Source organism: Pagrus pagrus (genome assembly GCF_965226575.1).
Source record: "Pagrus pagrus genome assembly, chromosome: 11".
In the NCBI taxonomy this organism is placed as follows: domain Eukaryota; kingdom Metazoa; phylum Chordata; class Actinopteri; order Spariformes; family Sparidae; genus Pagrus; species Pagrus pagrus.
In genome coordinates this window covers 7,401,813-7,414,007 of record NC_140195.1, presented here as the reverse complement: position 1 = coordinate 7,414,007, position 12,195 = coordinate 7,401,813, and the positions used below count along the sequence as shown (strand labels likewise).

The 12,195-nt window shown below is 44.5% G+C and overlaps 1 protein-coding gene across 1 annotated transcript in view; it reads right to left on the bottom strand.

Moving 5' to 3' along the window:
- Positions 1–12,195, bottom strand: part of magixb (MAGI family member, X-linked b) — a 45,774-nt gene that overhangs the window by 28,585 nt on the left and 4,994 nt on the right. Inside the window, exons 2-3 of the mRNA XM_084366866.1 lie at positions 6,540–6,829; positions 3,335–3,451 (exon numbers count right to left, since the gene is read on the bottom strand). Of these exons, the coding sequence (XP_084222992.1) occupies positions 3,335–3,451; positions 6,540–6,829 (407 nt within the window). The remainder of the gene's footprint in view (positions 1–3,334; positions 3,452–6,539; positions 6,830–12,195) is intronic.

Here is a 12,195-nt window from a genome sequence, read left to right as displayed (position 1 = left end):
TATCAAAAGCTATGAACAGTATACGTACTGTATATGTTAACTAATAAATATTTTCATTGCTGGTAAAAATTGATAAATCAATTAATATTTGCGTCATATAGTGTCATAAAATAGTGAAAAAAGCTGGACTCGCCGAGTGGATTACAAATGACATACGTAAACACACTTGATCATCTAAATTGTTGCTGACTCATTTTCTGTTCAGAGACTAATTGATTGACAGACTAATCGTTTCAGCTCTCGTTTACTTTTCCTTTGTCGTGCCTTGTGCTTCTGAGGGAAGAGACGTCTTCCTCCAGAGAAGTTTGACCCCTCTCTTCCCGGCTCATTAGGAAACTGTCTTGTGGGATGACAAAAGGCTGACGTGATTGGCCATCATTACGGCTCGCCCCAGCTCCACCTGCTGCTCCTCTATAATGTATTCAATCCGTCTAGGCACTTTTTACCACTTTGTACCACACTGCACCAGGGCTGCGTTTGCATCTCTGGCCACCAAACCTGCACAAATGAACCGAACACACCCATGTGTGCTTGCAGAAGAAATTAGAGGTTTTTGTGTCTAATAAAAGATCTGCTAACAAATCTCCTGATGACATCTGATGTGTGCGTAATTCTTCTGCTCCCCTCAGGACACACAGCATCTCTCCAGCTGATAAGGTGGGAGGCAGAGATTCATTATCTATGCACCCTCCTAGGAAATATATATGACATGTCAGCGGGAGGACAGGATGGATTATTGACATCTTCTTCTTCCCTGCCCGTCCCTGTAGGCGCCGCGCTCTGATCCCCCGGGAGAAGGGTGAGATAGGGATTGAAGAGGTAATTACACAGAACTCTGTATCAACACCCAGAGAGGAGCTGTCTGTCAAGATCATCGCACACAAATAGCTAACAATGAATCGTGCAGTTGAAAAAGGCCACAGCCTGACGACGCTGGAGCGAGCGTATTAGAATAACTAAATGATGATGTTTCTTATCTCTGACTCACTCTGAAGACAATTAGAAAAGTCTTTTATGGAGAGAGCCAGCCTCGAAACCATGACATTGGCTCTGAATCATCCAAGGGCATATGTGAAAATGGTCAGTGCGATTATACAAATATGGATGGGACAGCTTAGGAGGGTAATGTGAAGTCTGCAAAACCTGCACAAAGAACAGAACGGCACGAAAGAGACAACAAAAAGGATCGTTTTCATACTCGTGAACATAAAAACTGTTTGTCTTGCCGGACTGAACACACAATATAGACATTAACCTGCTCCCCAAAGGCTATACAGTAAGCATCCGAGCAAAACAGAGCCATTAGGCTGCAGTCAGCCCCTCCTCCACGTTGGCACCGATAGACATTTGCTTTTAATTTAATTCCCCCCTCTAGATTATTGATACAGTGGCCCGCATTCACTTAATTCTGTCATTCATTTCCATTTTTATGCACTGCCCTCCTGTCTGGGCCTTTGTAATGATATTTCTTGCATCAGTGCCAGCTCCGACATCAGAGAACATTGTCTCATCACGAGGATTCAGGGATTGAGATACTCTCTAAATAGCACAGCGGTACTTAGCCACAGTTTCGGAGGAAGAAATGAAAAAGATCCGAATCAAAACGGAGGCCTCGTCTTAGTATCTCTGCATCCGTACAGTAAGAAAGCGTTTAAAAACTTCAAATATGGATCGACGGCTAATTAATCCTTATCTGAGGTCATTTAAAGTTCTGATAACTGACAGAAGAACAACAAACAGGAGGAACATACATATGGTCCTGAAGGGGGCCACAATGAGCCACCGATAAACTCCTCGGCTTTAGGTTCCTGTTACATTAAGCCTCCTCGATGGATCAAACAACAAAAAGGAAGAAAAAATCTGGAATATGACGTGATGGTTTCCAAGCCGTGTCGGGATCAGGATAGCATGCGTCTGCTGGTATCGACACGAGAACAACAGCATCTTAGTGTGTCATCTCCAGCAGATCAGAGGATTACACACCCGGGGGCAGAGCCTGCCTTATTGTCACTCTTACTATAAGAAAGCACTTGGAGAGGGGAAGTTGTTGCAAAAGTTTGCCACCATTGTATAGGATTGTAATAGATTACATTATCACAGGCGCGATTTCTACAACGTTCCCTGACCAAACATCAAATTATCCAATTTTGTATATGACAATCCTCCTTTATCCATTCTGTTCTCTTTATCCATTTCCCAAAATGGCTAAAAGCACTAATCTTTATTTGGACGATTCACTCCCTGAGCAGCTGCTTGTCGATGTAACAGGATGCACACATGCATGGCTAAGTAATGAGAAGCTTGATATGCATAAAACAACAATTATACTATAATATAAATATGCATGTATACTATGAGAGGCAGTTTTATCTTTCTTGCATCACCCAGGGAGTTCTGACCTATGCCTCTCTCTGTCAGCGAGTGGGTTGTACGGCACGTTGACAGACTGCCCCGCGTGACCTACTTCCTGGACTAAAGGAGAGATTAGCAGCAACTCCACGCCGCCACAGCAAGGTTAAGACTACACACACACAAGGTGGTCCGTCTCCTCCACACGACCGCCCCGGACAAGAAAAAAAGAGAAGTGGACCAACGCAAGTCGGAAAATTAAATTGAAAAACAGACCTTCCTCCGAGAACCCTGCACGGCAGCTATATCCCCTTCCCACTGACGTCATATTATAGAGGATTAAGATAGCAACAGATGCACTACAACTAGCTGCCTTTGGCTGCCATTGTGCACGATTTTATTCATAAGCATCAAAATGAAACTGCTCATGGAGACTACAGACCTTTTACTCAAGGGATCCTGCGAAAACTGCACTAGATAGAAACAATAGAGTGACTCCTACCATCACATTTAATGCCATCTTACCACCACCCAAACAGAGTAATACCCTGGAGCAGAGGGGTGAGGACTGCCACTGAGGATAAACCTTAGTGTTGTCACAATACAGACAGTTGCTATGGAAATGTCCAAACTGATTGCACTTAATCTAAGATATTTTAGTCTTACTTCAGTGCCTGAGTTTTTTAATCACGTCGTTAAATCAACCAGGTCTGCTTGCATACACTGACAGAAGGAAGTGTGGAAGGAGTTCTGTAGGCTTAAACACCAATTAACACCAAGATATTCACATGATGGCAACCAGGAGAGGTGTTTTTGAAGAATTAATGAGGTCAGTAACTAAAGAGAGGTACGCCTGGATAGATTAAGTATGAGCATGCTGGGAAAAAAATATATATCCGGGCTTAAAGACCTGCACAAGGCAAAGACGTACAAAGACAAGGTGAAGATGTAGAGGGCAAGAAGAGAAGCACAAAACGGGACTCACAAGGTACAGCGCGGAGGTAGAGGTTCTCTCGTATGACCTGCTGAAGTTGGCTGTCCACTGAGCCGGGTGTGAAGCACTTACTCAGATACAACCTGAGATCCTTGCACAATGTGGAGCCTGAGGGAAGGACAAAGATACAAGTGTGGCAGGGAGAGGCAGAAGCAGGGAGAGAGAGAGAGACAGACATAAAGAAAAATCAGCTCAGTAAGCACATCGATGATGTATATTTACTCCAAGATTTGTTTGTAGCCCGTCAGATAGAGACTGAAATTTATTCAAAGCACTAATCTTTACTGCTGCTGCCAGGCCTGATTTAACACCATCATTTTACAACCTAGACGTCCACATTCACTCCCACTGATCTCTCTGTATCACCTCACATAGATCCTGAGTATCAAATGTGTTTTCCGAAATTCCCTCGTGCATATATAACAACCTACTGAGGTTAATTGCTGCAGACACAACAGTTGAGGTTGTCACCAGGGGAGGCCGAGCTGATCATCTGGGCTCAGCTTCCTCTCTCTGATCTCTTAATATCATCTCAAGTGCTTTACGGCCTCTGATGACAGGTCACTTGCTGTTATGGATTGGCTGAGAGCATCTCCAGCTTGTCACTCTGACGGACGACCACTCCGTCGGTGCTGCTCCTACAGGCTGCCGCCCAGCTATCCGCCCGCCCGTCTCCCCCACCTACCCCCCGACCGTCTGTTACAGCGGTTCCGCCCAGCAGCAGACTGAATTTGCTCTGCGCTATTTAAAAAAACGTCACAGCGGTGTAACTTTGTTAGTGGAGGCAGTCAACTGCGCGTGCATATGACTGGCCACATATGGCTGCTGCCCGTAAAGGGAAATTAATCTAGCCAGCTGGCTTTTGGGAGAAATGACGGGCTTTGTTCATCATGTTATGAAACAGCTGCTACTTTTTAAAATAATCAGACCTCAACATCAGCTCTCTAAATGAATACATATACTATATATATCCTGCATTTGTCTTTCAAGAGTGATCTGACAGGGCGGATTAAATATTGTTACAGTAACAGATGGACCCATATGTCATTTCAGAACAAAAATTGATTAATAGTCATCGGGGAGACTGAAAAACATTAAAGCAACTGATTTACATTTGCAGTAAAACATTTAAATCTTTAAAAATTACAACATTTTCTGCTACTTTATACTTCCATTCCACTACATTTATTCATTAACGTTAGCTACCAGTTACTTTGCCGTTTCAGATTCCTTCAGTGTTGATAGGCTATTACTTGTGACGTGTAACCAATCAGATGGGGTTGTGAGTTAGACCTCAGAGTGGTGACTGCAGACAAAGAGGGATGCTGTGTCAGAGCCAAAGTAGCATTTTATCGCAATCAGACACAAGAAACACCAATGATAATAAAAAAACATGCTGAATATCAGCACTGATAAATCGACCAGGCTTATAAACAGTCTATGACTAGTTACAATGCACCCAATACAAACATAAAAATGCAAGTGACAAATGAGTGAACACAATATCCGGCTAAAATGCAGCACAAGATCATTGTGTTAATATTTTGTGATAGTAGTCATCCCTACAATATTGTCGCAATATCAAGGCATTTGGTGAAAAATATAAGTTTGCCATCCAGTCCAGGATTAATGAAGAGCTTTAGATGTGATTTTAAAATATCGACATATATACAGTATTGTGTATTTCTACTAAAACTATTATGGTATTAGTGCCGACAGTTACTCGATTTTTAGGGCCGATGCTGAAACCGATATTATGGAATATATATTTTGATTTTGATATATCGGCCGATAAACACACATCTCTTTTGCAATGATCCGTAAAATGTAGATAACATAGGCAGGATGTTTTACAATTCACCAATAAACTGTCTAAAATGACACCAGGGCACTGAAACAGCAAACTTCGCTGAGACTTTAATAATATCAAATGACTCCAAGAATCTTTATGTCTGCTGTGGGGCAATAGTGGCTGATGATAAAAAAACAAAAAAACACTTATGACGCATGTGCAATTTTCTAAAATGATTTCACACAGACCAAGAGGACTATTTTCTCCTATGTTTCTTTTAAAATGTACTTAAACTCCCCTGTAGTAATAAACTCTGACAATTTCAGGCCCTTGTGTAGATCCCAGGAGGAAAGACTGAGCCGATCTCTTGCACACTGTGCAAACATGTCCCGTACAGGCTACCGTCGAGGCAGTCAGATGTCAAGGTTAATAGCAATTCTAAGAAGAGAAACTATTCTAGGGCTCTGCTGTCAGAAACCACTGAAGGAAACGTTGATTTATAAACATTTCATGAATAGATTATATCACTACTCTTTGTTTTTGCCCCTGGAGCACCAGTAACAGTACTAAAACCTTTAAGCTGCTGGCTGCCTCTGAGGAGAGGACCCTGGCGTCCTGTATTTTGAGGACTGCAGCAGAGGGAGTTGTAGTAGTACTGGGAGGCGGAGGAGGAGGTGTGGTACAGCAGCCAGTCGTATCAGCTCATCCATCACTGTCCACACTGCACGCAGTCAAGCTGCCCAGGAAGGACCAGGCAGCCCTCAGGAATGATAATGGATCGACCAGCGGCGGAGGGACTGGGAGCAAAGGTCCCCTTTTACACCCCTGCGGCCAAATCAGCTATCAATCTGGCGGGCAAGGCCATCGGGAGCTGTGGTCAGGTGTCACTCTGGTGACATATCGCCCCGTTCAGAGCCAACAAAGACATCCGTTACCCCAGCCCCCTGCTCTAAACATCAAGGCCCCTTGCCGGTAACAGACGACTATATCGCCACACTCCTGTCATGTGTCATCCGTAAATTTGACCTCCTGCCCACACATTGAGCAATCGCCTTGACATATCCGGACTAATTGACACGTGCAAATTAGCGTCAGGCTGCAGATTTGGCTTGTGAGAGTCAGGGGAGGGTTGTTGAGCAAAGACTGTTGTGGATGACAGCTTGTACGCCAGCGTGACAGACTGTTTGTGCTCTGATGAAGTAAGTGCAATGATGTGCAACATAAACAGCAACAAGTTCAGGAGAGAATTAAAGATTGGATGCATTACACTGGGCTGGGTATAATACATAAATGCCTTGCAGTCTGTGTTCACACCTTGACTGTGTGGTGATTATTTACACATCCACCAAAACAAAGGGCTGCAGGGTGAGTTATCGAGGGGTGAGTTATCGTGCTGAGTCATACCTGGTGACACAGTTTTGATGCGGATAGGATGGGGGCAGGAGTTGAGGACACCACGAACATCTCCTAATGTCATCCCTAAAACAGGTGTACCCCCGATCTCTAGGATGATATCGCCCACTGTGAGTCCGCCCCCCGGAGCCGCCGTGACAAAAGGAAACTCTCCATAGTCTGCTCCTCCACCAATGGCGATCCCCAGCTCCCCCGACGATCCCAGCAAGGGGACGAAGCTGTCCTGCACCTTGGAGCGCCAGTGCAGCTTCTTCACCGCTGTCTTAGACATGGCAAATGAGCTGAGGAGGAAAGGGAACAGGATCGGAGGGTGAGCAGAAGGTGTGAGACAAGAAAGAAAGAAAGTGTCAATTACATAACAAGCTGGGGAATGATCCTGTGACTTCACGCAGAAGGTTATTTTGTTATTTAACCTTTGTCAGCTGTCAGTGTCTAAAGCCTGGGGAGTTTCACATCAGAATGTGTAAAAAGACATGAATAATTCCAACTTCACAAGTGTGGATATTTTCTCTGAGAAAGCAGGAATAACACAGCATGGGAACTGTGTCTTTGTTTAATGCAAACACACTTCAGCAACGTTCATGACGTTTCCTCGCGGTCATCACGTTTGCTGCAGGCTGACGTTATGTTTTCATGTAAACACACAAGATAAGTGTTTGTGGACATTCCAGTCGCATGGGAAAATCTAGTTTGTGTTCGTTGACGGTACGGGTCATTGAACGCTTTGGCAGGAAAGCTAAGAACCTGTAGCTGCAGTTGAACACTGGGCCCCGGCGTTGTTTTTGTAGCTACAGTGATGCATGATGCTTTCACACAAATATAGATTTTTCAGCACAATGATTAATTACCCTTTTTTATTTCCATACTGCATTCTCCAGGACACATCCTGCTGCTGTCTGCTCAGTCACAGCGCGTAAAGACACGTTTTTGCGTACTGACGCAAGCTATAGGTTCAGATAAGGTGGCCGGTCTTAGGGCAAAGCTGTATTGGAAATAACGTGTAAGATGTTTCCTGGGGAGCAGCTGTGTGTGCATGAGTGTGGGCTGAGGATGTAGCTGACATGGTGAAGATTTGTTTGAGTCGACAGTGACTTGACAGCTGTGACGTCCGGGGAGAGCGAACCTCTGACATTATCAGAGCAGCACTGTCACCTTGACACACAGGACAGCAGAGATAGGTAGGGGAGCAGAATCCAAAAGACAAGCATGCCATGGAGATTATATAACAGAGAAAGCTCGGTATTGAAGGAATAGTTTGGCATAGTGGGGAACATGTCTGTCCGCTTTTTTGATATGAGTTTGATGACGATTGCTACCACTGATGTCTGTCGGTTAAAATAAAACTGGAGTTCGGAGACTTTTAGTTTACCCTAACATAGCGACTCACATAGTGACTAGGGGAAACCAAGCAACCCAGGATCAGCGCTGGGCTTTGAAGCCATTTGGTCCAATAACATTTGGGAAGTAAAGAAGAGCCGCGCCGCTAAAATGTTTCATTGCTGTTCAAGTTAAGGGTGGGCTAAACTCGAAATTAGCCCCTCCGCTGGCATAAGTCTGGAACTGCAGTTTTATGGCGTTACTGCATCGGCTTCATTTTAAAGCCCCGAAGTTTCTGCTTGGTTATGTTCAGGAAGCTACACTGACTCATTGTCCAGTCTGATATATCAACCGTTATTTATTGCAGATATAAATTATTTGTGTGTGAGGTATGTTGATGGATAGCTAACATCCAGTTGCAGTGAACTGTAAAATGTCCTGCTCAGCTGTATGTCGATCGTTAATAAGTAAATAAAAACAAATCTGTGTGGAGATTGTTTCTTAATACACATAATGTTACTATTGGCTAGCTGTTTCACCCTCGCCTCAGGTCTTTATGCTAAGCCAAGCTAACTGTCTTGTGGCTGCAGGTCTAAGAGTGATGTCAATCTTCTCTTCTAAACCTGGGCACCAACTCAAACCTATTTCTAAAAATGTCAAATGATTCCTTTAATCGAACTTTGGAACAAATTTGCTTAAACAAACCTGCTCAAACACAATATTCTTAATGGACCAGTCTGATCTCCAGGTCCATTGTGGTCAGGACATTAGCAACTACACGTCGCTCCGCCAAGATCCAATCCTCTTAAGAGACTGTGTGACTATGATGACCAGTGTCGGCTGGGTGGGGATAACACGCCTAGGGTCTCCCTGAGCACACCACCAAGCCCAGTCTTAGCGGGGGCACCCTGGGTCCAGCAGGCCTAATAAGACTGCTTTAAAGAGTGAGAGAAGGACAGGATATAACTAATCCTTTCCACTTGACTGGTCATTCGACAGGCAGATCGGACAGAAATCCTCTCCCTCCATCCTCTCTCGGCCAAGAGAGAGGGTCCCTGGTGTTGTTTTCTTTACACGGAGACAGACAGATGAGGAGGATGAAGGCAAAGAGTGAGAGATTAGAAGATAAGAAGCAGAAACAGGGTGAGAATGAAATGTGTTACTATGAAATACATTCGGATTATAAGTGGGGTTTTTTGTCTCACACTCTGAGAGAGAAGAGATAAAGAGAAAGTACAGAGGTCAGATGGAGATGGAGAGGCGCCACACAGCCTGAGGTTAGCGTAGGACTCACTTGTTTGACCTTACAGGACTCCAGCTCAGGCGACATGAGTCAGAGTTTGGGGGAACGGGCACGCTGGTCGTCACAACGTCAAGAACCCAAAAGCACACAACTTGCGTTGCAGTCTTGGTTTAAAGGGGAATGATTGTCACTGCTTTTCTAGCATAATTAAACAAAATGCAATCAAAGAAGAAGTGCCATTTACGCCCGCATGGTTCCACCTGAAATTGTCACCTCCAGCCCTGCCAAACAGTGGCCCCAGTCCCTCCCCCTCCGCCCCGCTGTGAAACCTTCTGCAGCTCCATTCTCGACCTGCTTTTCCCAAAGCCAGCCAGCCACCCGCCCACGCAGAAAAACCCAGAAATACAACTTGCATTAAGCGTGTCGTGAGAAGACAATAAAAACAGAAGCATCAACTTTTCCCCCCATCTAATCACACACAGTATATTCCCATGTGCATCAATCCTGAATAATAAATCTATAAGCCGTTAGTCTCTTTGTGCTCCATCTAAATATTTCTCAGAATTTCACAGCAGTTGGCGGTAGTGATTAAAACCCTGGAAATGAAACATGTGATTGGTCGGGGGGGTATTATCCTATTCTGGTGGGCCTTCACTGTCGCACTGTGTCTACATTATGCGCATGGAGGCAGAGTGTGCCGCCCGGGCTGTAGCTGTTGTCTTGACCTCCCGCGTCTGATGGGGGTTTAATGAGCCACAGCCTGTCAGGTCCGCTGAAGCCTGGACACGTCCCGCCGCAGACACACCCTGACACTGCTTTGCTCTCACTCTGCTGTTAGTGTTGATGCTACAAACCGGCCCTGCGCGCTCGTCTTACTGTGTTCACTTAAAACACTGTGCTGTTTGCCATCGAGGCTGCGGAGGAGTGTACTGCCTGTGACAGTTGTGCAATGCTGTGTAATTCAGTGGATTAAATTAAGTAACAGGTAATTAAAAATCTGCAAAGAATATAATTGTTATGTAACGTCGGCTGGATTTGCTTTTGAACAATTTAAGCTGTCATGCTGAAGTCTCTTTGAGTCGGCATCCGTGTATGTCCAGCCATTAAAGCGGATTATTTAATCGTCCGTCTTTGCTCACAACATTGTAGCCTTTCTTACCCTCAGGTGTGCTTAAACTACAGGTGAGGCACTTTGTTTACAGACACAACAAATGTGAAATTATTGTTTATCTTAAAGTTATCGACGTGGGAAGCAGGTAATTATCGATTACCGGCTGAAAACAATCCCCGTCGTGCATCCCTGATAGTGATACTTTGAGTCAGCATGCTAACATACTCATGACAATGCTAATATGCAGGTATGTTTAGCGTGTTCGCCATCTTAATTCAGCGCCTGGGTCTTCAGCAGGGGTCCGTGACCCCTAGCGGGTCCCCCAGAGTTACTGCCCCAGGGGCCACCACATTATTGCTTAATAATATTAAGTTAAATGTTTTTTTGTTTTTTTAAAAACATTTCATTTACACAACAGTGATGATAGGCTATCCATGATTCCTCTGCAATCATGTGAGCAAGCTAACCAAACTCATCAACTAACTAAATATCATTGAAACATTTTGGCCAGTTATCTGTATTATTATCCCAAGTGTACTGACATTCACGTGAGCCACGATGGATTGTTTTGAAACTCTGACATCCCCTCCACCTCAGAAACCACCGCTGAAAATGTAGAGGCTAACGCGGCTAGCATTAGCCATGCTACGACTAAAAAACTCATGGTGGTACTGGAGGAAAACTCTGGTGGTGATGGACTGACAGATATTGTGATTCCTTGAGCAAAAAAAGCAGCAGTTATATTACTCCAGATGAATTATATAGAGCCAACAATATAACTACTAGAGGACACAGTATACGGATTCAAGGATATCTAACCCTATAAAAAGAATGCTCAAGTGAGATTTCTGACCTTGGGGTCAGGAAAGAGCTGACCATTACATATCCAGTTTCACTGACTTCCTCTCCAGCAGCGACCTGCTCAGGATCTCCACAGCTTGCAACTTCGGCCCTCCAGTGTAATTTCAAACCACAGCGATCCGTCAATGGCAAAACACACATCCTCTTGACTTTCGAGGCTATTCTTAGGGGATGTCTTTTTTATTTTCTCACCATATTTGTTGGAATCAGATGGCAAGTACTCAAGGCTATCATGACCTGGTGTGTAGTATAAACAGCTGCGCCGCACAGTGTTTTCTGGTGTGCTTTGTAGCCCCTGAATACTCACACTCACTCACTTATTGTTACCGTTTCATCGTTTTCTGCTAAAATAGAGGCAAACTGTAATTTTAGCTTCATCTCGACAAACTTAATACACCGACCGCTGTGCTGTGATAATACCTTATGGTGCAGAGGTGCTCAAATTCCAGGTCCTAAGCTATTAAATTCTTCCCAGTGATTAGTTTAAAAAAAACAGCTGGCAGCTCATAGTCATAGCACAAAACGTCTTTATTACAGGACAAATTAACTGAGCAGTTATTTCAGGTTGGATCTCGAGGGTGTTAATTTATTTAAGTTACACAGATGAGCTTTGCCACGGAGCTCAATAATTCAAAGTCAACTTAAAGGAACGCATCAAGGACACGAGGGAATAGCGCTGACATTGGGGCGGAGAGCCTCTTGTAAGACCTTGAGGAGAAAAAGGCGTGTGAGCAAAACACATCAATTAGACCAAGTGAATAATTTAATTGGCAAAAGCCAAACAACAACATCTTGTCTCGACAGATTTATCCGGCGGGGCGAGGTCCAGGGTGCACGCGCTTCCATCTTGAAACAGCACTTAAAGACAATTCTTCAACCACACGACCATTAGCCGTGACGTTCACCTTCATCTCGGCAGCTCCACACCTTTTCTAACATTCCCCTCGTATCAGTAACATCAGCGAGGCTCTCCGGTCTCTCGGTGTCTGTCAGCTCTCGTGATTCTCCCCATGTTCCTGATGTCTATCTAGATGCCGGCCCTCATCCCCATCAAAGCCGTCTCTCAGCTGGTAGATCGCTCTCTGACATAATCGGCTTTGACCACGGCGAAGTTT